This window comes from Hyperoodon ampullatus (genome assembly GCF_949752795.1).
Source record: "Hyperoodon ampullatus genome assembly, chromosome: 1".
NCBI lineage: Eukaryota > Metazoa > Chordata > Mammalia > Artiodactyla > Ziphiidae > Hyperoodon > Hyperoodon ampullatus.
This window is the reverse complement of record NC_136914.1, coordinates 126,259,686-126,286,998: the sequence shown is the minus strand read 5'-3', so window position 1 is coordinate 126,286,998 and position 27,313 is coordinate 126,259,686. Positions and strand designations below refer to the sequence as shown.

Genomic DNA, 27,313 nt, shown 5'->3' with positions numbered 1-27,313 from the left:
CCCAGCCCCTGCACACCCCGCTGCCGTGGACGGTGGGCGCTGTGCGTACCTTCTGCCCGGTTGTCTCCCAGTAACCACTGGTTAAGCCAACGAATGACCCAATTACTGATGTGAGGGGCCTCTTAGCTCTGTAGCCTCACTGCCCTGGACCTGACTTCTGGCAGCAGAACCTGGCGTTCTGGATACAGGCTCTGGGCCCAGACTGTCCAACTTTTCAGGTCCTGTTCTGTTACCAGCTGTGGACCCAAGGGTAAGTCATTTAGCGCCCTGTGGCCTAGAAAACAAGACCACCTCCTAGAGGTCCTGTGAGCTGACCTGCTACAGTCAACACTTGGAGGCTGGCGTGGGTACTCAGTAAGGCCGGCCGTGCCCCCTTCCCAGTGCAGCCCTGGCCACCGGGGCAAAGGTCATCTGTGCTTTATTGTGCGGTACCGGCCCCTCACGGAGCCTGCATTGTAGCGTTCCTGGGGGTCCAGCCCCTGCCCCACCCCAAATACCCCAGCCCTGCCCAGCTCCCAGCCCAGTGCCGGGGGGGGCGTGCCGGGGGTACCAGAATTTCTGTAAATCAAGTCCAGACTGGGCTCAGTCCTAGGCTCCTGGGAGGTGGGCAAGGTGAGACAGGAGAGCCCCACACAATTCTCTGGAGCCCAGGGCCTGGCCGAGCCCCGGGGGACCCAGCCTGCTGGGAGGGGCCTGGCCTGGCAATCTCTGTGAGGTGTCCAGTGGGGAGGCCCCGGTCAGAGCACAGCGCTGGCTCCCGCGTGTCCTCCCGTGCAGGCCGGTCTCCTTCTGCGTGGCCCAGGGCTGTGGCCCCTAGGCTGTCTCTGCCCAGTAGCGTGCAGCACAGGTGTCACCTGGGCCTGGCGTAACCGTAGGGGTGCCGCAGCAGCAGGCTCTGGTGGCCAGGCAGCACGTGAGTGTGGTAGTGCTCCACCAGGCTGCCCACGCTCACAAACAGGACCTCACCCTCCAGGTAGAACTTCGCCTCCTGGGTGGGGAGTGGGGTAGGGTCAGAGGGCCCGGCCAGCCGGCCCTCCCTGTAAGACGGGGCGGTCGGCAGTAACGCTCTGCCCAGGGGACGCAGGCCAGGTCTGTAAATAAGCCGAGTGCCGAGGGCTGATCACCCCATCTCCTCCAGGGTCAGTGGAAGACACAGAGAAGCCAGGAGAGGGGGGAGGTGGGGCCGTGGAGAGGGGAGGGCGGAGGAGGGGTGTTTGGGGTGCTGGCCTCAGACCACTCACTACCTATGCTCTCCCAGGGAGACTCTGCCTTGACCCCAGCCAAGCCCCGGACTAGGGCTCCCCTCCCGCCCAGGGCCCTCAGGTAGGCCAGCCCGCTCACCTTCTCAAAGATGCGGTAGTTCCTCACTTTGCTGGAGGTTTCGTCCCACACGACCAGAACCTACGGGGAGAGGAGCGGGCAGAGGATGGCTCACTCCCCTCAGGAAAGACATAGACTCGGGGTGCAGGGGCAGCAGCGTCGAGGCTGGGTCCCTGGGGGAGGGTCACCCTGCCCATGGACAGCAGGGTCATGATGGGCGGCCCCTTGCCCAGGGACTCCCGCCCTCAGAGAGTCTGCTGAGACGTGAATGACAGTAGCAGGTGCCTGGTCCACACTAGGACCATCTCCGACACTCAAGGGGAAACAGGCTCAGTGAGGTCACACGAGTCACCCTTGGAGGGGCACAGGCAGAGCCAGCAGACCTCCTAACGTTCCCACGTCCGCAAGCAGCCTCCCCTTCAAAGAGCAGGAAGGGGAACCCCCTACCCCGTCAGAGCCCCGGGCCCCCCAACCCTTCCTATGCCTCACGCCCGTGCTGGGGAGTGGGCACCACTGCAGATGGTGTTGAGTTCCTGAGAATGGATAGGGAGAAGGGGCTGTAGACCTCAAGGATGGAGCCCGGTTGAGAAGCCAAGTAAGAGGCTGCGCGGGGAAATGAGCTACGAACTGTAGAGTCCCGTGCTCGCCTGTCAGCCCGGGTGTGTAGAGAGCGGCAGACCCCATGACGCAGCCATCCTGGGGGCCTTTGCACAGCAGGGTGACAGTTGAGCATCCCCCCTGGGTGCCTACCTTCCCCACCTTGGTGGAGGAGTTCCGGATGCAGTAGAGGCCATCCAGGGGCTCTCCCCGGGGGCTCGTGGCTTTGAACAGCCTACAAGAACACAGCCATGCGAACAGGTGAGCCCCCCTTGGACAGCTCTCTCAAGGACCCTCCAGCCGCCCCCCACCACGTGGCTTTCTGTCGTCCCAGATTCTGCAGCTCAGGTTCCGAGAGCACTGGGGACCACGAGGGCCGGCCACACAGAGCCCAGGGTGAGGCCAGAGCAGGGGCTGAGCTGGCAGGAGTCGTTCTTTCACCGGGTTTCTCGTAGCACTCAGCTGTGTTCTCGTGCCAGTAACTGCCCAGCACGGAGGCTGGAGAGGGGGACCGAAGAGCAGGAAGACCGGAGGGTGTGCGTTCGTGCGTGTGTGTGTGTGTGAGTGTGTAGAGGGGGCGGCAGAGAACCTCAGGTCTGCCAAGACAAGGCCTTGGAGAAAGAAGAGCTTCACACTGACCTTTCCACTTCGCAAGATTCCGTGGTGTTGATGAAAACTGAGCTGGGCAGTGGCACCTGGAGGGAGGCCAGCATGGTCAGCGTCAAGGCCCGGGTGGGGCTTTCCCCGCTGGCTGCCAGCCTGTGCCGGGAGCTGGGGCTTTGCACCGTGTTCCACGCCCCCAGCTCTCCCGCAGCTGCCCACCCCCGTCGGAGATCTGGGCGCTCCACTCGGCCTTGCCTTCTCATAGTCCTCATCAGAGTCCTCCCCACCAGCGTCCGCCGGCGACGTGTCAGCCTGCGCGGGTTTCCGGGGTTTTTCAAAGGAGAAGCTCCTGAAGCTCTGCCCGTCGGGGGGTGATCGCCTGGAAGGGGAGCAAAGAGAGGAAGGTCGTGTCGCTGCCAGACGTGGGACAGGCTCCCTCTGCTCCCCCCAGACACTGCTCCCCGTGCCGTCAAGTAACCACACCAAGCCTGGGGACCCATGAGGTCTGGCGCCTGCAGCCCTGGTGGCTGTCAAAGGCTCAGGACCACAGAGCTCTGGAGGGCTCCACGCTGACCGCCCTGGGGTGGCAGCAATCGCCTGATGCCTGGCCGCCTGAGCCGGGGTCACCGGCAAGGGGGGTCCTGGGCTCCAGACGCTGTGGGCAAAGGGCCCAGCGCTGCCACTGACCAGCTCTGTGACCTCAGCCAAGTCGCACTCCTCCCAGAGCCACGGGGGATGGATGTGAATGGGTTGAGCTGAAGGGACACGCCCCTCACTGAGGCCACATGGTCCGAGCCTCCAGGGCTTCAGGGAGGGTTAAAGGAGGCCACCCTGCGATGGGCTGCCAGGCTGTGGGTGAGGCTGTGCTGTGGACGATCAGCTCTGGCACATGCAGCCCCGTGGCACTCAGGTCCAGATCCACAGCTGATGAACACATGAGCCAGCCTACAACTCTGCGGCCCTCACGAAACAGAACCATGTGTGTGCCAAGGGGTCCTCCCAGGCACTTCCACATGGGTGGCGGTGCTAACAGAGCCCTAGGGAGAAGGGTGCCGTGGTCAAGAGTACTCAGGAAGAACCGTGCTAGTGTGCCTGCTCAGGCTCCCCACTGGGGCTCCCGGAGCCTTCACTGCTGAGGGCCCTGCGGGCTGTGGGTGTGAGGACACACCAGTCTCCCGGCACTGCCCAGCAATAAAGCTGAAAGTGTTTTGAGCAGGCCTCGAGGTGAGTCACACACACGTTCCACATTCCACTGGCAACTGGCAGGTTCCCAGTTGGGAAGGGCACAAAGGCAGCCTCGGTGGCGTCAGAGCCAGGGTGGCATCTGGAGCCCCAGACAGGGCCGGGAAGGGCACTTCTGGCTCAGGAGGGCTCAGTTCCACACCTCCCCACAGCGCCCGTCCCTGGGCAGGCTGGCAGTGCCCGGAGGGCCCTCACTGCACGGCAGGGGCTCTGGGAGGCCGGGGTGCCCAAAGCCCCGCCTCTCCCACTGCTCCCCAAGGCAGCCACGGGCTCCAGGCTTACCACCCACAGGGCTGGACCTCAAGGGCCAGGCGGGACACCCCCGGGAACCCCCGCGTTAGGTGTAGGGGAGGCCGTTCAGCCTAGGCAGCCCAGGGCCATCAAGGCGCCTTCGTCCCCCCACCCAGGCCAGGGCCGCCTGGCGCCCGTCATGGGCTGCGTGCCAGAGGCAGGGGGGCTGGGTCGCCGGTGGGAAGACAGGCTGGGGAGGGGTCCCGGTGGCACCAGTGCAGCACAGACTCACTGGAGGTGGGGGAGAGGCGGCTTTTCTGGCCTGGGCAGGATCGCGGGCCGGGCTGCGGCCTCGGGCGTGGGCAGCTTCAGTGCGGGAGGCCGGGGGGCCACGGCGGGCACGAAGAGTCCGGGCTTGGCTGCCTCCCTCGGGGGGGCCACTTCAATCACCTTCAGGAGCTTGGGCTTGTTGGCCGGCACAGGAGGGGGCTCAGGTGTGGGTGGCCCCCGAGGGGACAGGTGGAAGGACTTGAGCTTGTCACAGTTCCTGGAGGTGGTAGCAGCTGCGCTGGCAGAGCGAGGAGAGCTGGCGCTGTGGCCAGGGACCTGGGGCTCTGGGCCGGGGCCGGCGTCCTCGTGGAAGCAAGGTGGCTTCCGGCTGGGCACGGCAGGCAGGCCGCCCAGTGGGGGTTCACTCACCCTCCGGGAGGGGGCAGGCACCCTGGGGCTGGGCTCGAGCCGCCTCGGGCCCAGCAGCTCCCTCCTGGAGTCCTCGGGGGCCGGGCCGGCATCGGGGATGCTGCGCTTAGGGGGTGCAGGTGGCAGCAGAGGGCCTGGACCCTTGGAGGAAAAGGAGTGGGCCCGGGGCACATCAGAGAAGACGGGCTTCCTGGGCGTGGGCACCGGAGGTGGGGGGTAGGCCGGTGGGTGGATCAGGGCATCTGCAGAGCAAGGAGACCCATCTGGTGAGTGAGCGTCCCCTGCTGGAGGCCGGAGCAGCACCACCTCTTCCGGCAAGTGATGGCCAGGGGCAAGCAGGCGTGCAACCCCTCAGCCCCCAGCCCCCAGCCTGGCCGCCCGCCCTACAACCCCGATGCCCAGCACTCCCGATGCAGCATTCCTTCTGGGACCCTGGCCCACCCCAGGCCACCCGGCCCTCCCTATCTGTCCTCCATACGGCAGCCTGTACAAAATTCCTGAAGCCCAGGTGTCACATCAGGAGCCTTTAGCTTCCGGGGGAGCGGGTCGGGGCGAGAAAGAGAAGGGGCAAGGAAGCCTCCCAGGACTGGGCCTCAGCTGGGGCGGCTGGGATTCCCACTAACAGAGGGGAGGAGGAAGGGCGGGAGCAGGCTGGGGGAAGCTGGGGGTTGGGTTTGCTCCTAGTTAAAGTTGACAGCGCCACGAGACACCTAGGGGACGTCGAGTGGACTCCAGGGGCCCAGGCCCAGAGTTCAGAGGAGAGGCCCTGGCTGGAAATGTCAGGAGTCAACAGCCTGTCGATGACACTGGCTGTGGCCCAGGAGCAACAGGAGGGGAGCGGGCCAGGCCTGAGCCCCAGGGTTGTGCGCGTGGGCACCCCGGGCAGCACAGGGCTGGGCAGGAGGGGACTTGGAGCACCAGGTGTGTGGGGCTGGCGAGGCAGCTGAGGGCAGGGAGGGGGCCCTAGGCCAAGTGTCACCCTCGGGCGCTGGGGTGGGAACCCTGACGAGAGCGTTCTGGGTGAGGAGCTGGGAATGCGCAAGCAGGTGTGCAGGAGCGCTGGGCCCCTGGAGGTCAAGGTGGGGATGAGGGTAAGGCCTCCACGGGCACTCTCCAGCCGGGGGTGGGGCAGACAGAGGCAGGGCTTCACCAGGGCTGCGGTCACAGGCCCGAGAGATGAGAGAGCGAAGCGGACGAGCGCGGGCGCAAAGACCAGGGGACGGACGAGGGTCTGATGTGGGCTCGGTGCTGGCCGGCAGGTCCTGGTGGGCTGAAGGCCTGTGGGAGCTGGGGCCCCAGAGGGAGGGAGCCAGTAGGAGGGAAGAGGGCTGGCCCCAGGTGCACTTGAGGGAGACACAGCTAAGAGGAGGCCACGAGGAGTTGAGGGGGGCAGAAGACAAGGTGGATGGAGAGGAGGCCAAGGAACAGGGAGTCCCCGGCCATGATGAAATCAACAAGAACAAGAGGAACTGAGGGAGGAGAACTGGGGGTGGAAGGAATAGCGAGTGATGGGACAGACGGCAGGACAGAGGCATGGCCCTCCCCCACTCATCCCTGCGCTTCCCTGGGATGCCTGGTACAGGCCTGTCTCCCTTGCCTGGCTGAGTGCTCTGGGGGGTGGGGGTGGGGTGGGGTAGCTGAGTGACCATCTGGCCACAGGTGCTCACGGAGAGCTATCCTCCTTCCCTGTTCTCAGCCCCCAGGGCCAGCCCTGGCTCAGCATCCCACGAGTGGGGCTCCCCCTCACCTACCTCTGCACCGCCCCTCCCCCATCCCAGGCCAACTGGAGGAGGTCAGAGGAGCAGGTGAGCATAGCCAGCCTCTTCTGCTCTGTTCCTCCCAATACTCGGGCTGAAGGAGAAAAACTGAGGCCCGAGGTGGAGACGGTCAGGCCTCAGGCCACCCAGAGCCGTACCCAGGCTGACAGCCCCAACCCAGGGTGGGGAGCCTCTGCTCCAGGCCCCAGTCCCTGTTCTCTACTCCCAGGGCTCCCCAGGCCCACCGGCTGCCCCCCCTACCCTCAGGCTTCCCGGACTCGGGGCAGTCGGGCTCCATGTAAGAGTCGTCCTCGTCGTCGTGCTCGTAGTCTGTGGGGCAGATGGAGGGTCGGACTCAGGGCCACCCAGGCCAACTGCACCCAGGCTAGGGTAGCCGGGCGGGGCTCTCAGGACCTTGCTCCCTCAGGGGGGCCTGGGGCCAGGATGAGGTGGGCAGGATGGGAACCCAAGACCCAGGCTGCCTGGGAAAGCCGAAGGGACGGAGCAGGGAGGCCAGCCAGCTACGTCTCCCGCCTGGGCAGCAGCCAGGCGTGGAGGGACGGCAGGCGGAGGATGGGGACGCGCCTCACCTTCATTGTCAGTGGGGTACGGAGAGAGGCTGATGTCCACGGGCCGCTCGATGGCACCGTAGAAGCTGTCTGTGTCCGAGCTGGAGTCGCTGAGCGCAGGGCGGGCGGGGCAGTGAGTACCGGGCAGGGGGTCTCCTGCACTCACACTCTCGGACACGCAGACAGACACACACACATACAGACACGGACGCAGCCACATGCACGTGGACACTTCGACATGCGGATGCAGACAAACACACAAACACGAGAACACACACGGAGACGTGCGGACACAGAAAGATCTAGACACACATATACACACAAAACAAGGGCAGACAAGGGGACTGGAGGCTGTGGTGTCTCCCTCCTCAGCCCCACTGTGGTTCTCACCACAAGTACACCCCGACTGCCCAGACGGTGCCAGGCTTCAAGGCTGGGCCCACGTCCCCACCTGCTCCTGCCCTGGGGGCTCAGGCAGGGGCCTGCGGGACAGCCTAGGTGTGCCCAGCCCTACCTGGGCCTCCCTATCCTCATCTCTGAAAGGACCGGGTGGATGCAGTTCCCGCCCAGAGAGCCCCTGCTGCTTTTGAGCCACCTTCACCCTGCGGTCATCAACACCCAGACAGGCTGGGTCACTGCTCTGGGCACTCACTCTGCTCTCACTCCCTAGTGAGGGGTGCTGGGAACCCAAAGGCCTGAGCTGCTAGAAACGCCGGGCTTCCTGGGTGGGCGAGTAAAAGCACGTGTAATCCCCAAACAGGAACTACCAATGGGGTGCATGCATACACATGCTTACACACTTGGGTGCACACACACAGGTGCACACACGTGGCCCAGCTGGCACCTTCAGAAAAGCCTTCAAGGAGGGGATTCTGGGCCAAGCCCCCAGGGGTCAGGAGGCAGGCACACGTGTCAAGTCCAGGGCCCTAGTGACACCCGCCCACCATCACACCCCCAGGCCCACCTGGCATCCAGAGGCAGCTCCTTCTTCTCATGGAAGTGGCCAATCTCCCTGCGCAGCAAGGCCATCCAGCTCTGCGGGTCAGTCAGGCCCTCAGCGGGCATGATGTTGCCCAGGGGAGGAACCCACCCTCATCCCTCCTCCCCTGCCCGCACTGGCTGGTCTGTGTCGACCACCAAGGTTGGGGAAGACGACCCTGGCTGGCCCTTCTGGGGCCGCGGCCCCGCTTCAGCCCACCCGGGGTTCCTCCTGAGACAGCATGCTCTGAATATGAGGGGGCTGGCGCCAGGCCCTGGGCGTGAGGACCGGAGACTGGGGGGCGGCACCCACCCAGCTGCCCATGCCCCAGCCACGGCCCCTCAGGGCCTGGACGGGGGCCCTGATAGTTCCCCGTCCCCACAAGGTAGGTCCAACCCGGCCCCCCATCACCTTGCGCTCATCCTCAGAAGAGGCAGAGAAGAACCACGTGCGGTGCTTCTTGCTGATGTGGACGATCTTGAAGGGGAAGACGTTGCTGGACGTCGTCTCCTCAGCTGCCCGCATCACCCTGAGGGCAGTGCCAGTGGTCACCATGCGGCCCATGCCCGCAGGGACGGCCCAAGCACAGCCCCGCCCCTGGACAGGTCTTGGCACCCAGCACCACGCCCCGAGGGACATGGGAAGATCTGGACGGTCGGCCCATCAATGCTGCTGGCTGAAGGCCTGGATGCGTCAGGCACAAGGAAGCGTGTGGGCAAGGGTGGGCAATGAGCGGAGGGCACAGGGGTCCAGGAGGGTTTCCAGGGAGCAGCGCGTGCAGGGCTCTGATACGAGGACTTGCCACCCTCGCTGCCCACCAATGCTACTTTACTTGGATGCCTCGGGCCCTGCCTGGCCCCTGGCCTACCTCCTGGGGACACTCATGGGGCTCATGTCACCCTCAGCCCTGCCCCTGCTGCCAGGTGCCAGAGGCCCAGGGAGGCCACAGAGCCACTTTGCTGGCCTGAGAACATTTCAGGGAAGTGACTCACTGCGGCCGCTCCTGCAGCCAGGACATGGGGTTTGCGTAGAGATCACAAACTCTACCATGGGGGGCGCTGTCAGGCTGGGCGCCTGGGGCAGGTGTGTCCATCCGGCCCATCAGAGGGCCTGGACCATCCCCTGCTGCAAGGCTGCAGTCCCACCAGGCCAGGGGTGGTGTGTCTGGGGAAAGGAAATGTCCCTCCCCAGGGGACACCAGAGTCTGATCCACCAGTGCCCGCTGGCAGCCACAGGGCCCTGGAGCCTCCCCTGGCCTCCACCTGGGGGATGGGCACTGGGCTGGGTGCTTGGGGCAAGTTTCCCTACTGAGCTTGTGGCCAGCATGTGAGTGGAAGCCTAGAGTCACTCCCCAGGGGCGCCAGTCCTGCCACTGCACCACGGGACCCTCAGGTTCTCATAGGCAGGAAGGGCTGGGCCCTCCCGGTGGGGGGGGAGGCCGGCAGGGGCACAGACTAATGCCATTGGGTGCAGGACCTGGGTGGTGTGACACCAAGACCTAGAGCCAGGAATCACACTTGACCCCCGCGTGCAGGCCTGAGGCCATGGGTGGGCCCACACGTGCCAACATGCCCCATCCCCCCAGGGGGTGGGGGGGAGACCCAGTGCCCATGAGTCAGAGAGCTCCTTGAGGGCAGGCTCGTGCCCAACTGATAGACTGGCAGCCCGCAGCAGGGAACTGGCCCCAGCCTGGGAGGCCCCGGGAGCCAGGGGGGCCTGGGGCGGGGCCTGGGGTAGTGGGCTGGGCTCTTGGCCAGAAGGAGGCAGAGATGGTTGGGGGGGCAAAGGTGGGGAGGAAGGAGGGACGCAGAAGTCAATGGGCTGTGACCGAATGGGGACTCTGTAGAGCAGGCTGTTGCAACCCTTGAAGCTGATAAAGCGGCAGGAAGCCCCAGCCTCGACCCCGGCCCTCGGCAACGGCCTGAGGCTAGGATGGAGCGGCAGAGGCTGGACCCATCTGAAGGGCTGGGGGTGTGAAACATCTCAGGAAAGTCTGGACTTGCCTTGGGTGGGAACCGGGGGCGAACCCACTGGCCGTGGGGCTGAGGGTCAGTGGGGCACTTACCGGTTGTAGCCACTCAGCGAGAAGGCGCCCTGCGGGGAGGCGGACGTGCTGCTCTTAAAGTAGTAGATGCAGCGCTTGTGGATGATGACGAAGCGCAGGGGCCCTGCGGAGCGGGGCGAAGGCAGGGGCTGAGCCTCTGGGCAGGCCCCACTCCAGGGACCACGCCTGGAGGCCCTGGGTGACTCCAGGCCAGGCCTCCTGCCCCCTCCCCAGGAGTCTACCACGGGGCCAAATGCTGACAGATGGATGGGCATGCTGGTCCCTCCAGGGCAGGGGAGATTCAGGGGGCTGTGTGGCGCTACCACAGGCCCCAGGGACAAGGGACTAAAGTGGCTCGAGGAAGGGCAGAGCCAGGGCTAGAGGCCCAGGGAGGCCACAGAGCCGCCTTGCTGGGTGGAGCGAGGCTGGGGGCAAAGAAGCCCAGAGATCTTGCCAACAAGAGCGGCAGGTGTGGAGCCAGTTATGGTGAGAACCCCTGGGGCTACTGCCCCATCCCTGAGCAGCCCCTCCCAGGCCTGGAGGCGGCTCATTTACAGCCACTCCTTGGAGGCTCCCTGTTCAAAGAGGAGAGCAGACCAATCGGAGCCCACAGAGAAACCAAACCAGTCGGCCTGGGGCACCTCAACCAGGCAGCACAGGGCCAGGGAGTCCCTGGCAAAGGGCACAGCTTGAGCAAAGGCATGGGACGCTGGTGGCTGGTCAGAGGGGTGGGCAAGGCCCTGATGCTCTTGGGCTTCAGTGTCTCGAAGCCTGGGCATCTCCCAGGCCTGGGGGCTCTCTCCCTCTCCCAGCCTGCTGTCCTAGGCACCAGAGCCCCGGTCTCATGAAGCTCTGGAGGTTCAGCACCCAGATGGCTGTTGGCCTGGTACGTGAGTTCATTGCAGACGGAGTGACTGCCTGACTCACTGAACACCCACCTGATAAGGCGAGGGCACCTCCCAGGGGCCAGACCTACCAGGCCAACAAGGGCTCCTGCCCCTGGCCACAGGCTGAAGCTCCCTTGTCCAGCTGGTCAGCACTGTGCACCAAATGTCCTCCTATCTCCACCCGCTGCACCACCCCAGACCCTTCCACAGTCCTGGGGGCTGGGAAGGCCAAACTCAGGGCCCCGAGGGGGTGCCGGCAGGGAGAGAAGGGAAACTCTGGAGGGCCCACCAGGTAAGGAAGGAAGAAGAAGCTCAGAAAGGAAGGGTGCTTGGCCAAGGAGGTCCAGTGGGGCTCAGCCCTGTCCCCACGTCCTCCCATTGTGCTCCCCACCACCCAGGGGACTCACATTTGAGCAGCTGCAGCTGGGTGCCGCCCTTCTTGTGCAGGTAGCCAGCCTTGGCCACACCCCCAGGCATGGTCAGCAAGTTCTGGGCACCAATGGCCTTCATGGGGACGGGCCAGTGCATCTCCTCGGCCGCCATGAAGCTACAATAAAAAGGGAAGGGGACATGTCTCAGCCAGGGGTGGGGGCCGCACCCTCGCCAAACAATCCTTTGGTGGGTTGGCTGGGATCCACGCAGTCTCCCAGTCAGCCTGGGGCATCGTTCGGGCAGGGGCCACCCAGTGCACAGTCTCCAGGGGCAGGCTGCCTGCCTCAGGGTTAACCCAAGCCCGCAGGGCCCTACATTCCAGGCCCGGCTGTAAGGCCCCGCCGCTTAACAGCCTCTTACTCATGTTCCAGCTGCTCTCCCAGAAACCTGGCAGGTTCTTTCAGTTTCACACTTCCGGTCTCTGCCTGGAATGACTGCCACCCCTCCTCACACGGAGAACTCCTACTCGTCCTTCAAGACCCAGATTCAGACTCCCCTCTTCTCTGACGCACCTCAATGCCCAGTCACATTCGGGGCCTCCCGCACCGCACCCCTGGTCCCTCTGAACAGCACCCACCCACCCCGTACTGTTTTATCTAGTGCCTGCCCCCACCCCACCCGGGGGTCCGTCCGGTGGCCCCAGTGGAGTTGGAGGAGCAGTTGGGGTCACACCCAGAGGCCCAGCCTTGCTGGAACTCCTGCCCCATCCCCAAACACACACACACAAAGAAAACCACTCCGCTCTCAGCAAACCGGCAGGCTCCAACAGATGTTTACCGCCTCCCGCGTCCCCGGACGCCTGCTCCTCGGCCCCTGCCCAGGTCGCTCGGGCTGCCCGCTCCAGCTCCACCTGCGCACAAAGCCACCCCTCTGGCCTGCGCCCCAACCAACAGTGGAGCCTCCGACAAAGCGCGCCACCCCCGCGCCCGCCCGGCGGCCCGCACCGGACAGAACCCCGCGGGCGTAGGGAGGAGGGGGCCCCGCGCCCACCCGCCCCGGGAGGTGCTGGCAGACGGACAGGCCCCCGCCCCGTCCGAAGCCCCCAGACCCGCCGGAGCCGGCCCCCGCCCGCCTTTGTTCCCGCCGGAAGCGCCGGCTCGGTCCGGCTCGGTCCTCACAGTGTCCACGCGGCGGGCACGGCCGGTTTCGGGGGATCGGCCCGCGCCCGCCTCCCCTGCGCGCACCGACACGGAATCGGGCCGCGCGGCCGGGCCGCCGCCTCGCCCGCGGCGCCCTCCTCCCGCCGGCCCCTGGCCCGCGGCCGCAGCCCCTCGCCCTCCATGCAGCCGCGCCCCCAGCCCCAGCCCCGCCCCAGCCCCGCCCCAGCCCCGCCCCCCTGCCCGACCGCCGGCTCCGCCCCTCGCAGGTGAGGCACCGCCCCGCCCGTCAGCCCGCGGGGCCTCAGTTTCCCCGCCGGCTGCTGCGAGGGTGGGGGTGCAGGGGCGCGTGGGCGCGGGGCGGACGCCTGAGGGGCCGCCCGGAGTCTGGAAGCCACGGAGGCGAACGGGCAGCCGGCCTCACGGCCCCGCGCGGCTGGAGGGCCCCCGACCGCCCCCACACCCGGGCTCCAGCCCCTCCGGCTCCTGGCGGCGGAGACCTCGGGAAAGTGCCTCCTCCTCCTCCCGGAGCCCCAGCCCACAGCTCTGTCAAGGGTGAGTGCGGGCCGCCCCGCCTCCCGGGGCTGAGCTGGAGTTGAAGCGGGGCTGGCTGGCGAGTTTCCCCTCCCCTCGCCCCGCGGGGCGCGAGCACTCAGGCTCCCGGGCGGGGCTGCCGGTCCTCCCTCGTTCCTCCCCCGTGGCCCCCTCTGGGCGGGCTGCGTCGCCTGTCTGACCCGGGATTCCTTGCAGGGGTCAGGGCTCCGGTCCTTGGCAGCTCCACCTGCCTGGAAGGATGTGGGCACCTCTCCCAGGAGCCCCCTAGGCTGGCTACAGGCTGGCCTCCCAAGCATGCTGCCTTCTCTACCTCCACTTGCATACAGGCTGCCACCGAGATGGGCCACCTGCAGCAGAGGGTGGGTCTAACAGCTTCCGCCCTGCTCCCACCCAGCGGGAGGTCCCTGGTTTCCAGGCCTCTGCCTCAGGCCAGCGCTCTGGCCCCTTCCCGCTGCAACCAGCCCCTGCCTCTCATGCCTCTACAGCAGCCTCCCTACACTGAGGCTCCAACCAGCCTCTGTGCCTGTTCCCAGTGCCCTTGCCAACCCCACGCGCCCAGCATTCCCAGCCCTCTAGGCTGCCTCCTCGCAGCCCCCTGCCTGTGCCCCCCTCCACCAACTCCGGGCAGCCCCACCCCACCTCCTCTCCTCAAGTCCCTCCCTGGCCTCCAGTCTCTTTCCTCCATCACCCTCCCCTCAGCACAGGCTCCAACACACACGCCATGCCCATCACTGCTCTGTTCTAAAGCTCAAGGACCTGCTCATGTCCAGCTGGCCCTTCCGGATCCAGCCCCTGTGGACCTTTCTCACGGGCTGCCCTCCAGCCCTCCACCTCCCGTGCGTGTGCCTCTGCACCAGCCAGGCCCGTGGCTTCTGTTACTCAAATCAACCGCGCTCCCCCCTTCAGGCCTCTGTCCACACTGTTCCCACTGCCTGCTGTTACAACTGAACTAACTCACCCTCAAAAGAGTTGGTTCAAATGAACACCAGTCCTTCACAGACTCTTCCCAAAACCGAAGAGCAAGGCACTCATTCTATGAGGTCGGCGTTACCCTGATACCAAAACCAAAGACCTCGCAAGAAAAGAAAACTACAAAAAAAAAAAAGAAAGAAAAGAAAACTACAGACCAATATCCCTATGAATGTCAGCGTAAAGTTCCTCACCAAAATACTAGCAAACTGAATCCAGCATCATATAAAAAGGATTCTACACCATGTGGGATTTATCCTAGGAATGCAAGCTTGATCTAACATTCAAAATTCAAAAAATGTGGGGAATTGCCTGGTGGTCCAGTGGTTAGGACTCAGTGCTTTCACTGCCAGGGCCTGGGTTCAATCCAGGTGGGGGAACTAAGATATCGAAAGCCTCACAGCACAGCCAAAACAACAACAACAAAAAACCCAAAAAACAAAATTCAAAGCAGGTAATACATTACATCAATCGAATAAAGAACAAAACCCACATGCTTATGCTGATAGATGCAGAAAAAGCATCTGACAAAATGTGACAATCCGTCATAATAAGAGCAGCCAACCAACTAGGAGTGGGAGGAACCTCCTCAACCTGGAAAGGATATCTACGAAGAACCGAGAGCTAACATCATAAACAATGGTGAGTGACTGAAAGCTTTCCCCTACAAGCAGGTACAAGGCAAGGACATCAGCTCTTGTCACTTCTATTCAACATTGTACCAGAGGTTCTAGCCAGGACAATTATGCAAGAAGAAGCAATAAAAGCTATGCATGGGCTTCCCTGGTGGCGCAGTGGTTGAGAGTCCGCCTGCCGATGCAGGGGACACAGGTTCGTGCCCCGGTCCGGGAAGATCCCACATGCCATGGAGCGGCTGGGCCCGTGAGCCATGGCCGCTGAGCCTGCGCGTCCGGAGCCTGTGCTCCACAACGGGAGAGGCCACAACAGTGAGAGGCCTGCGTACCGCAAAATAAAAAAAGAAAAAAAGCTATGCAGGTTGGGAAGGAAAAAGTAAAACTATTCAAAGGTTAGATGATTAGAAAATCCAAGGGATCCACTAAAGAAAGAATGATTAGAACTGATAAACAAGCTCAGCAAGGTGGCAGGATACCAGATGGATATACAAAAATCAGTCCTATTTCTCTACACTAGCAACCAACAATCCAAAAATGGAAGAGAGTTAACTCAAATGTCCCCTCTTTCAGGTGGTTCCACCAGCTCAGGTCCAGCACACAGGGGGCACCCAGGCAGTCCCAAAGGAGGTGTAGAAATGTTGACCCCACTGGGTGCTGGGGAATACAGGTTGCCTGGAAGGCGCAGGAAGCTGAAACAGAGCCCCACCCTACTCCATCGCCTCCTCCCCCATCTGTAAGGAGACCTGGCATCTGTGTGGGGCAGGGGGTGTCAGAGGCAGAGCTGAGGACAGATGGGGCCCACCCCGAGTCCTGGCTCCACACCTGAGCGAGTATGGGGAAGGAGCCGGGGCAGCCCATGGTCCCACCCTGGTCAGCTCGGTGGCCAGGCAGGTGCAGGCCTGTGAGGGGCTCAGTCTCACCTGGCCACCGTCCCTCTGTGGGCAGGAGGAGGGCTCTTGGGTGTCCACGGGCTGACCTTGGGTGGGGAGGGTGGGCTGTGGCAGGCCTGGTCGTGCTCCACCTTCACCTCCCCTGGGAATGTCCCTGCTTCAGGGACAGACACCGACATCCACCGCCCCTCTCCAGAAGATGGACCATCGAAGGGGAAGCTCATCCTGATGGCCGGATATCCTCTGGCTGCCCGGCCCTGCCCGGCACCACTGGGTGAGCTGGGTTGGGACCCGCCCAGGAGCACGGTGCCAGGCACGCTCCCCAGTCTCTGCTCCGTGCCCACCCCCACCCTCTCTCTCAGCTGAGATTGGTCTGTGTGACCCAAGGCCCGAGGCTGCAGGGGTGAGGGAAGAACAGGCCGGGGAAAGCCTCTCTTTCCCACAGAGACAGCCCCGTTGGGCTCCAAGAAGCGCAGGCTCTGTGGCTTCCACCTGCCTTGGGGCTGCGAGCCTCCGGGGCGTGTGGTCATCCCCTGCACAGGCCCACACATGAGCCGTGGCTCCCCACACTCGGTCATTGTCACAGACGGTGCACCCAGACAGGATGTGTGCATGAGCCACACGGCCCGAAGGCAGAAGGTTCTGTGTGTGCACATCAGTGTGTGTGCACACGCGTGTGTACCGGTGTGAACCTGTGCACCAGGTTGCCTGGAAGGCACAGGAGGAAGACGCTGGAGGGTGGGGTTCCCTCAGCTCTCCTCTCCCACACCCGCAGGTGCGGTCTTGGCTGTGGCGAGGTAGCTGGCACCTCGTGGGACCACAGGATCAGGGTTCCGTCAGTGGTGACCAGGCCACCCATGTGTGGGAGCTGCAGGGTGAGGGGGGCCTGGGGGGGTCCCAGCCCCGACGGAGAGGAGACCAGGTCCCCCAGTGCACTCACTCACACCTATGCACACACTCACTCATCATAGGCCTGCATGCACACTTACACACTCACACCCGAAGACACACTCACATACCCACCTGCATATAATCATACACGCACACATACACACATGCACTCGCACATACACATGTACTCGCTCACACAGGCTCACACGCATACGTATGCACACACTCATCCTCACATGTACATGCTCACATTCATTCTTTTTTTTTTTTTTTGCGGTACGCTGGTCTCCCACTGCTGCGGCCTCTCCCATTGCGGAGCACAGGCTCCGGACGCGCAGGCCCAGCGGCCACGGCTCACGGGCCCAGCCGCTCTGCAGCACGTGGGACCCTCCCGGACCAGGGCACAAACCCGTGTCCCCCGCATCAGCAGGCGGACTCCCAACCACTGCGCCACCAGGGAAGCCCTCACATTCATTCTTATACATACACTCATTTTCACACATGCCTGCTTGCACTCAAATGTACTCATACACACACACTGACTCACGTGTATATTCACAAACACACATACACACACACACACACACACACACACACACAGCCTCCAGGGGCTAGCAGGACCCTTCATGGGTGGCCCCAGTGCCCTGGGCAGGCAGCTTGGGCACAGGTCAGAGTAATCATCACTACCCCACAGCCCTGCACTGGTCCAGAACCAAGTCTGACCCGACAGCTCATTAAACCCCACAGGCGTTGCTTTACCTCCATCTCACACTAATAAACAAGCTCAGCAAGTTGTCAACTCGCATGGAGCACACCGGGCACTCACCGTGGGGACCAGACTCTGTGCTTCTCGAGGACCACCCCATGTCACCATCCTAACAGCCCCTGACGTGTGAACCTGTGTCACCCCCACGTCACTGATGAACACACCGAGGCTCGGAGAAGCTGAGTAACTCAGAAGTCATACAGCCAGTGAAGAGTGGAGCGCTCAGCCTGTCCCGCCCGCCACAGAGCGGGCGCTAGGTGGCGCTGGAGGGGCGGGACCCCGGCGCCTCTCGGTTCCGTCTCTCCTTTCAGTTTCTCCTCCCCCTTCCTCTTCCCAGAATCTTTCTCCATAAAAGAATGAAAACCAAAAATCTCCAATGAAGGCCAGTGACGAGCCATGCCAGAGGGAGGGAGGGAGGCACGACCTGGGCTGGGGTCCCTGAGCCCCTGAGGCTCTTCGGCTCCCTGCGGGGCCCCCCAGCACTGCGCTCCCAGGGCAGGCAGGCAGTGGGGGCTCACACAGCTCTCCGTGTCCCCGCAGTGCAGGCACGGTCACACTGACACACCATCACACTCACACACGCACACACACAATGTGTGTGTACCCGGGACCCAAACGCCAAGGCCACCCAGGCAGGGCAGCACATGACCGGGGGCGGGGTTGTCCTCTCTGGGCTCCCACTTGCCCCGTCCAGCTGAGGGCTCTCCTCTCGGGGGCCCAGGGCCAGCGTCCTGTGCGCCCCACCGCGGGCCCCGTTGAGGGGGGCTCTGACTCCACACGGGGCCTCCCTGAGCGGCTCTACAGGTGCTGGGCCGGCACCACCTCCCGAACCCCCAGCCCCAGGGCCGCCCTGCTGACCTGGTGGCACTGACCCAGCACATGACTGTCTTCCTGCCTGGCGACGGCTTGGGGGCAGGTGTCCTGGGGCCCAGGAAGGCCATGTGGCTCAGGGGCCACGGGGCGGGGCTTCAGCCGGCCTCCCCCAGGCAGGCGCGGTGCGGTGCCCCGCGCAGCCCAGAGTGCCGGGCCGGCTACACCCGCGGTGCCTCCTACTGACAGCCGCCTGCTGCATCTGGGGCCCGTGGCCTCCAGGGCTTCCTCCCCGCCCAGGGTTTCCTGTTGCCGGGCCCCTGGGCAGCCCCGGGTAGCCAGCACTTCCTGCCTTCCACCCGTTGAGGTCCTGAGGCCCAGCGCTGTGCCCAGTCAGTGCCGTGTGGCCTGCTGGCTTTGGGCCATGCCCACTGTCGTCAGAAACCACAGGTCACCAGGCCCTGGGATGAGGCCAGCTGTGCCCCCGGGAGGCAGCTCCCCGCCGGTCCCCCCTAGGGACACCTCTGTACGTTTGACTTCTTCCCAGCAAATCGCTGAAGCCCCAAAGCCCAGGGCGCCAGGCCTGGCCTCCCTGACCCCAGAGACAGCCACACAAGAAGTCGGTGCTTACGCCCCGCACGGGGAGCTCACTTCTACCCGGGCGTGCTCCCACCACCACCACGGGCGCCACTGCCCAGCTCTGCCTTCAGAGGCTACACAGAGCAGCTGTGCCTCTGGCACCAGAGCCTTCTGCGTTTCAAGGTGGCCACCTCTCTGCCCTTTGACACCAAGGGACCAAGGGATGGATTCCGAGCCTGGGCCCAGGCGTCGGCCCGTCACCTTCCCTCCGTCCCCCAAGCCTTCTGCCCCACTCCATCCCCCCATGCCAGGCACAGCCACTCTCTGCTGCCTCTGTGAACACCTGGCTGGCTAGAAGGCACTTACAACCCCCGTGGCAAAGCACGGTCCTGTCACCACTCCTTGGTCCCTGACTGGGTCCCTCCCAAGCCTGCTCTGCCCCACCAAGCCGGGCTTCCTCTCCCCGCCGGGTCCACAGCCAGGAAGCTGGGAGCAGGCATTCAAGCCCAGGCTGCTTGGTGCTGAGCCCCCAGGCCCCCTGCCTCTCCTCCCCTGAGCTTGGGTCTCAAGGTCACACCTCGCCCAGGGAGGACAAGACCAGCTGGAGGAAGGAGTGCTTTGGGGCCACGCCACGGCAGGATTTGAGGGTGACAGAGGCCACAGACTACGGGTCCTCAGGCGTTGCAAAGGCCTTGTCCTGCCCGCCAGGCTTCCCAGGGCATAGCCCCACAGCCAGCTGTGCCAGTGCCTAGTCAGCCTGCATCCCTGCGTGTCGGGGCCTGAGGGAGGCCGGCCCTGGGCTGGGGGCCTCCATCTCCCACTGTGTGCACAGCACCAGACCCCTGCCAAGGCCCCCGCACCACCCGGGGGCCAGTCTGGGGTGTGAAACTACCTGCTATCTCCTGGAGGATGGGGAGCTGGGGCTTTTGTGTGCGAGCTGTCCTCAGGGCGGGACCCTGGCCTCCGCAGCCTGTGTCAGCCTCAGTGCCCTCGGTGACCGTGGGCAGGCCATGCCTTCAGGAGAAAGCTGACACAACAGATGGACGGGTGGTGGCAATGGGGAGGTTCAGTGGGGCCCCCTGCCCTTCCCCTTCGCAGCCTGCCCAGAGTGGGGAGAGGGCTCCCAGTCAGACTCAGCTGGGCACACCACCCACCTCTATCCTCTGCCAGCTGTGGGCCTCAAGCTACTGACTTAGCCTCTCTGAGCCTTAGTTTCTTCATCGGTGCTGAGGGTTGAGATAAAATAGCAGGTTAGGAGCCCCTGGGGCTTGGGCGGCCAGGACAAGCCAGTGGAGCAGTTCTGGGACGGGGCAGGCACTTCAAGGGGCCGTGAGGTCCAGAGGAGGTGCCCAGCAGGCACTGGATCAGGGGAGGCCTCCAGATGAGGGGCCAGGTTTGACTGAGAAGGAGTTTGCTGGGGCAGGGGTGGCCTGAGGAAGTCAAAGTCCGGGCAGCAAGTGGCCAGAGCGGGGGGAGGCTGGGGCGGTGGCGGGGGGGAGGGGGAGGGTGTGGGTACAGGCCTGCAGATGAGAACTGCCCGGAACTGGGAGCCCGCCGGCTCTCCCTGGGACATCCCATCCCTCACTGGAGAGACAGAAGGATGGATCAGGAGGCCTGGGGTCCAGGAGCCACAGCCTCCCCTTGCCCCTGCCCCAGAAGGGCCACCAAGCACTATCGACAGCAGAGGTGGAGTAGGCAGAGGGCCACACCCGCTGGAGCCCTGGCTCAGCACTAAGATGTCATAGGGTCAGTCACAGCCCGAGCAGAGGAACAGGGGTCTGCGTGGAAGTCAGACCTACGTCGGCTCCTTCCCCAACCCTACTCCCTCTGGGAGTCTGAGGTCAGGATTCCGGGGCTGCTTTGTGACCTCTGAAGGCCCCACCACTCCAGGCCTCCTGTGCCCTCCCATCTCCCGAGGCAGCATTTCATCCCTGCAACAAATAACACAGCGATTCACATTCCTCAAACAGAGGACATTCAGGGCCCCTCCTTCAATAGTCTTCCACCCCACCCTCCCCAAGTTGCAGCTCTTCCCCCAGCTCCCAGGGCGGCTGCCTCTAAATTCCAGGCTTGGGGACCACCCACCATGCCAGACGCAGCACACTTAGCAGGCTGGGTGGGACTAGACTAGCGGCGGGGCAGGGGCCAAGAGTCGGCCTGAAAAAGAGGAAGGGAGAGCCTTCTGCGTTCCTAGGGTCCTCAGCCTGCTCTGGAGCCAGGCAAAAGCCCAGGCAAATGCCCACCACCTCTGCAGCAGGCCATGGAGCCTTCCCCACCCTGATGCTCACAGCCCACTCACCTGCGGTGACCATGGGGATGTTAGGGTTCAAAGAGCAGGGCACTGGCCGGGCCGATGGCCAGGGAACAGAGGTGTGGGGACTGGAACCACGTCCCTGGGAACCCCAGCCCGGTGTCTCCCGCAGTCTCCCAGAGCCTTGTGCCCAGTCCGGTGCCCACCTGTCACCTTCATGCCAAGGAGGGCCTGCCAGGCTCAGGGAGGGCCCTGGGCCCAGGGAAGGGTGGCTGGCACCTCCACTCGTGAAAACCTCAAGCTCTCAAAATAAGATGCTTTGCATCAGTCCCTCACAAAGGGCCCAGGGCCACCCACAGCCAGCCTGGGACCTACGTACTTAGTCCCCACCCTCCCGGGCCAGGGCCACGAGCCCTTCCCCTCTCTGAGCCGCACTCCTCTCTGCACAGGTGCTGTAACCTGCCTTCCTGCGCAGGGCTGCAAGGATTCCCGGGAATTTGGTCCTGGGTACCATCCAGCTGGGCAGAGGGAGCGGGTGGCATAGAGGGCAGGGTCCTGGTCACGGTCATCCAGTGTAGTGGGCTGAATGGGGGCCCCCAGATACTTATGTCCAAGTCCTAGTCCCTGGGAACTATGATCCTGACCTTACTTGGAAAAAGGATCTTTGCATATGTAATTAAGGATCTCACCACGGTTTAGACAGATGGGCCCTAAATCCAACAACAAGCATCCTTATAACAGACAAAAGAGGAGGGGGAAAAAAACTCAGAAAAAGAGATCAGACTTGTGGTTACCAGAGGCGGAGGGTGGAAGGAGGAAGAATTGCAGGAAGGTGGTCAAAAGGTACAAGCTTCCAGTTATGAAATAAATAAGTCCTGGGGGTGGAATTGCAACACGGTGACTGTAGCCAACAGTGCTGTATGATATGCAGGAAAGTTGTAAAGAAAGTAAATCCTAAGAGTTCTCATCACAAGGAAACATTTTTTCCCCTTTTTTCTTTTCTTTTTATTGTCTCTGTATAAGAAGATGGATGTTAGCTGAACCTATTGTAATCATCTCACAATATATGCAAATCAACCATCATGCTGTGTGCCTTAAACTTAAAAATAAAAAGAGAGAGAAAGTGAAAAGACACAGAGGAGAAGGTGATGTGAAGACAGAAGCAGAGATTGGAGTGATGTGGCCATAAACCAAGGAAGCCGAGGGCTGCAGGCAGCCACTAGAAGCTGGAAGACAAAGAAGGAAGGAAGGATTCTCCCCTGGAGCCTCCCATAGGAGCATGGCCCTGCTGACACCTTGATTTTGGAGTCTGGCCCCAGGACTGTGAGAATAAATTTCTGTTTTTTTCAGCCCCCAGCCTGTGGTACTTTGTTAGGGCAGCCGTGGGAAACTATTTTACACGGGGACTCGCCGAAGTTCTTCCCCTGGATGAACTCACAGTCAGTTTGAAGTCCTGGGTGTGCCAGCAGGGTGAGGCTCGCTCTGTGTGAGGCCCCCTGTGGGCATCCAGCTGGATAGGGTAAATCTGAGTGGGCTTCCACAGCCTCACCACCTCCCACCCTTCCCGTGCACGGGGTCGGAGGCCACACCCAGCCTACACCCACCAGACTTGCTGGGCTCACCTCCTGACCCTGGTTCCCAGCCCTGGCCAGCCCTTCCTTGGCTCTGTCCAGCCATTTCCACCACGAAGCAGAGGCCAGGCTGGTTCCCTGGCTGAGCGTATGGGGTCTGGCCCCTGCTTGCTGCCCTGAGCCCTCGACTCTGGGCCTGTCACACAGGACCACCGTGCCCCACTCTGAGTACGTGCAATCTTCTCCACCTGGAAACTATATTCTCTCCAACAAATGCTCCTTCATCCTCTGAAAACAGAACCATCTAGAACCTCACCCCCTCCTCTGCAATCTCCAAGTCAATGGCACAGCCTTGCCCACCAGGGTGTCACATATGTATGTATCCCTAGCACTCCCCATGGGCCTGGGTCCCACTGACTCCCTAGAGCCCGGTGCCTGGCCCACAGAAGGGGGCCAAGAGCCCGATGGATGGGTAGACAGATGGGTTCAGCATCACATCTACACACACGGCCATACCCCTGATGTGGCTATACCAGCACATGCCTGGACCTCAGAGCCAGAGTGAAGCACTAATCTGACCCCCACCAAGAACTGATGCCCAGTGGCTGTAGCAAAGTCCCATGGCCCCAGGACCCCCGCCTGGTGAGGTAAGCCGCCAGCCAGCGCTGGGTGAACACTGGAGTCTGCTCATTGCAAAACAGAGAACAGGCCAGCATCCCCCGAAGACAGCAGTGTGCTGGGGTCTAGGAGGCCCCCAGGGGCTTCTCAGGGCTACCCAGGGTGGAGGCGAGAAGCAGTCCAGCCACTCCTGTGTCGGCGGCAAAGGGAATTAGGGGAAGTGCAGAAATAAGCCCACATGCACAGATGCCCACATGAAGCCTGGGCTTCGGAGGGTGGTGGCCAAATGGGGTTTCTACTCTGGGACCCTCGGCCCTCGAGCTCTGTCCCCATAGAGGACTCGTAAAGCCCACGTATCGGGCTTCCCTGGTGGCGCAGTGGTTGAGAGTCCGCCTGCCGACGCAGGGGACGTGGGTTCGTGCCCCGGTCCGGGAAGATCCCACGTCTTGCGGAGCGGCTAGGCCCGTGAGCCATGGCCGCTGAGCCTGTGCGTCCAGAGCCTATGCTCCACAATGGGAGAGAGGCCACAAAAGTGAGAGGGCCGCGTACCACAAAAAAAAAAAAGCCCATGTATCCCTGGATGCCTCCCACCCCGCCCCATAGCAAATTGGGGCCCTCGTCTCCAGGCCTGGTGTCTCTGCCTCTAGCAAACATTCCCAAACTGGGCAGCATCTGTCAAGGGCCGGGGTTGAGGGCTGGATTAGCCTGGGGAGCAGAGCTGGGGCCCCTCAAAGAGTCGGGGCCGCTGCACACCCCACACCAGGTGCGGGACACACTCAGCAGAGCCCTGGGGAGGAGGGAGCTTGGGGCCTGGCTAGCATGTGGGTGGGAGGGAGAATGGCTGGGCAGGGGCTCCAGCCCCAGGGTCCCTGTCCTTGGATACGGCCATGGTGGGGTTGGTCTGGGGGAAGCATAGGTTAGCATCGTCACTCTCTTGACTCAAACCACAAGCCAGCAGAGGCGTTTCAGGATTCACACTTCAGTTCATCACAACACTGACAAGTTTCCACTTTTTAATTGCTTGAGGAAAAAGCTCTCCAGAGTGCTGACGTGTGGGCCGGGTCCACCCCCGCGTTCCTGGCCCCCCCGCCTGCCCGTGGATGCTCACTGCTGAGCATCACAGCCGGCGCAGGCACCGCAGGTTCCCAGCCCCGCCCACCAGGACAGGGCTGCTCCACCGTGGGACCTTGGTAGGCAGGACGGCGCAGTGGTGATGGCACAGGCTTCCTTGGGGACTGGATGGGCTCAGTCCTAACCTTGTGGCCCACAGCTCCTGTGCGGGGCTGTCCTGAGTACCACCGGGCATGGCTGGGGGGCAGGGTGACTCCAGGGATTCCGTCGGCCACGCCGTCATCACCGTCACGTCAGGAAGGGAGAGCGCTCTCCTGAACCGCCCCTGCTCAAAGCCAGGCGACACCTTCCCATCCTGCCCCCGTGGGTCTGGAGCCCCGAGTATTCCCGCCTCCTTGCTCACCACTGGCCCCATCTGAGCCACACTCGCAGGGTTGAAAATTCCAGCCGAAGGTGACGGACACCTTTGCCCAGTGCTGTGCTTGGCCTGGAGCGACATCTCCCTTCCCCTTGGTCCCACCCCTGCCTCCTCCGCCCCACGTCCAGACCCACTACCTGCACACACAGCCCATGCCCTTCTCCTGCGTAGGCTCCGCCCACGGGCAGGGCCACACTGACTGCGGCATTTTCAGCCTATCTGTTGACTCTCTGACCCTCCTTCGACACAGCTCGATGGGGGGTGACATGACAGCCACTCCTTGTGTCTGTTCCCTGCAGTGTCCCCAGCATGAAGCTGGCCTGGGCACCTCCTGCAGCAGGAACAGATCCCACCTCGTTAGCTGGACACTCCCGACTCCACATGGGGTCCCATCACGGAGCTCCTTCACTGAATGAAACCGTTCATCTCTCCCTAAGACCCCCCACTGCTCCATCCCTGGGGGGCCTCTGGCTGCAATGACAATGCCTAGTGCGGGGGCTCTGCCACCCACTGAGCAAGGCCTGGACACCCCGGGAGTGACCTCGGCCAGGCACTTGACCTCTCCCAGTCTCACTCTTCTCACTGTCCTTGTCCACAAAGCGACCAGCAACCGGCACCGGCAGAGCAGGTATAGGGCCTGGACAACGCACCCTCACACCCCGAGCGCCCGGTGGGCTGAGCCCCAGGCAGACCAGGCTGCCCGACACTGCTGCCCATCCTCCAGGGGCCAAGGGGGTGTGGCTGGGCTGGAATCTGCAGAGCCCCGCTGTCAGGTCACCCAGAAGGGGACAGACCGTCTCCTCTGAGGTCACTCCCGGCAGACGAGGAACACACAGATGGCAGGACTTCCCCAAACCCAGCCTGCTCCACCCTCTTCCCAGCGGCCACCATGCATGCTCCTTGGGTCATGTCACCGTGGCTTCCTCAGCACTCCAGAGCCTGGCCCTCAGTGGAGGGTCTGGTCCCTGACAGCAGCCCCAGGCCTCAGGAGCACAGGCTACCACCAGCCAGACCCTCCTGGGGACACATGTACATGTCACATCCTGTGGGGACAGGTCCCCACCTGCTGAAGCCAAGGCAGGGGGGGTCACAAAGGCTGGGGGCGCTTTCCTGTCTATGGTCCACCTCTTGTGACAGGAGGGACAAGTCAGTGGGCCAGGGCAGGGGGCACCCTCTGGGAATATCCGCCCAGTGCCAAGCCGTCAGACCCCATGGCCCACTCAGTCCCCAGCTGCCCGTCTCCTGCTCTCCCGATGAGGAAGCTGAGGGTGAACGGGCTGCAGCAGTGGCCACACAGCCAGCACCACCCATGTGGCCCAGAGCCAGGGCCACTTCACCCACCACATGCAGCCTGGCACTTCCCGCCAAGCCTGGGTCTCAGGGGCATGAGGAGGAGGAGCCCCAGGGCCTACTCTCAGGAAGGATGCCAGCTCCCACCCGGCAGAGAACCCAGCAGCCCAGAGGAGGGCTCCAGGTTCTGGCCAGAGGCTGGGGCACACGGGGCTGGGACACACAGCCTGGGGACGCGGGCACATGCCAGCCTGTCCTCGTGAATTCAGAGTCTGCTTCTGTTTTACACGTATCCCCAGAGCCCAGGGGGAGCTGGTCAGGAGACTGTCCCAGCCACAAGCCCCCACCCTGAGCCCTGTTCACCGCTGCCACCGGTACTGGGACAGAGGGAGGCCATCAGGGCATCGCCACCTGTCAGCAAACGCCGCACCCTTCACCCCCGGATCCAAGCTGGGCTCCCGATCTGCTGGGGAGGTAGCCACCTCTGACTCACATCCTTGTGACAATGCTTCCACCCAGATGGGGTGACACATCAGCCAGCATCCGCACGCCATAGCCAAGCAAGAAGATCACACGGAAAGTGTCTTGAGTAGCAAAGAGCTTGTGCAAAGGGCCTGGGGTTGGGGTGAGAGGAGGCATCCAGAGAGACCTGGCCCCACTGCTCCTTGCAGGAGCCGAGGGTGGAGGCCAGAGGCTGGCCCTGACAGGCACGCTGCAGGGACACTTGCTGTCCACCGGTGCCAGGCCAGGGCAGCTGTACGAGCCCTCCACACTGGCAACCACCTGCTGGGGCGTCCCAGGGTAGGCCACCAGGGGCACTGACCTTGACACCAGTAGCATCTGTTCCTTTACTCATCTCTTTAGGATCTTTCGTGCCATGGTGGCCTCCCTCAGACCACAGGAACCAGAAAGTTCCTGAGTACCTTACAGCATTTCACCAAGTCAGGGCTCCCGGGTCAGGGCAAAGGGCATCAGGACCCAGGGGCATGAGGTGTGGCCCCGCAACTCAGCTCCATATATCTCTGGGGGTCCCTGGACCACTCACTCACCTAGGAACCTGGTTCACCAATTGTCCAGCAGTGTTTTGGTCTCCTGCCCACCCTGCCACAGGCTGGAGCCCGTCAAGGCCAAGTCCATACCACAAGGTCCCTTCCCTCCTTCTTTTCACTTCAGCATTTTAGGGTTTGGTGTCTCTTCAGTTTTAATCCATTTATTTTTATCCTTTTATCACTAATGTTCTTTTTTTTTTTTTGGCTGCACGGCCTGCAGGATCTTAGCTCCCGGACCAGGGAGCGAACCCCGTGCCCCTTGCGGTGGAAGCGTGGAGTCTTAACCACTGAACCACCAGGGAAGTCCCCCTAATGTTAATATTTTTAGGCTGTTTTCAAACATTTTTTTCTTTGACGCTGTTGATTAACCTTCACTCTCTGAGTTTTTTTATTTTATTGCATTGTTTCTGCTTTTGCTCACCTTTTATTCCTCGGTCAATTTTAAGTTGGCCTCAGGAGGGTCTTCTTGCCCTCTCACTGGCTACTTCCTGGG

General features: G+C 62.9%; 1 protein-coding gene across 2 annotated transcripts; it reads right to left on the bottom strand.

Moving 5' to 3' along the window:
- Positions 1 to 429: 429 nt before the first annotated feature.
- Positions 430 to 18,104, bottom strand: SH3BP2 (SH3 domain binding protein 2; the record flags this gene model as incomplete). Of its 2 annotated transcripts, none has more annotated exons than XM_079707376.1 (13): positions 430 to 988; positions 1,342 to 1,401; positions 2,071 to 2,152; positions 2,557 to 2,612; positions 2,776 to 2,899; positions 4,286 to 4,934; positions 6,711 to 6,779; positions 7,040 to 7,128; positions 7,983 to 8,053; positions 8,409 to 8,526; positions 10,063 to 10,165; positions 11,336 to 11,475; positions 18,022 to 18,104. In XM_079707376.1, the coding sequence occupies 13 exons, from the start codon at positions 18,102 to 18,104 to the stop codon at positions 851 to 853; spliced, it is 1,782 nt and encodes a 593-aa protein (XP_079563502.1). In that variant the 3' UTR covers positions 430 to 850. The 2 variants fall into 2 exon arrangements, with proteins under 2 accessions (XP_079563502.1, XP_079563501.1); XM_079707375.1 differs by lacking the exon at positions 18,022 to 18,104 and adding an exon at positions 12,479 to 12,642.
- Positions 18,105 to 27,313: the final 9,209 nt, after the last annotated feature.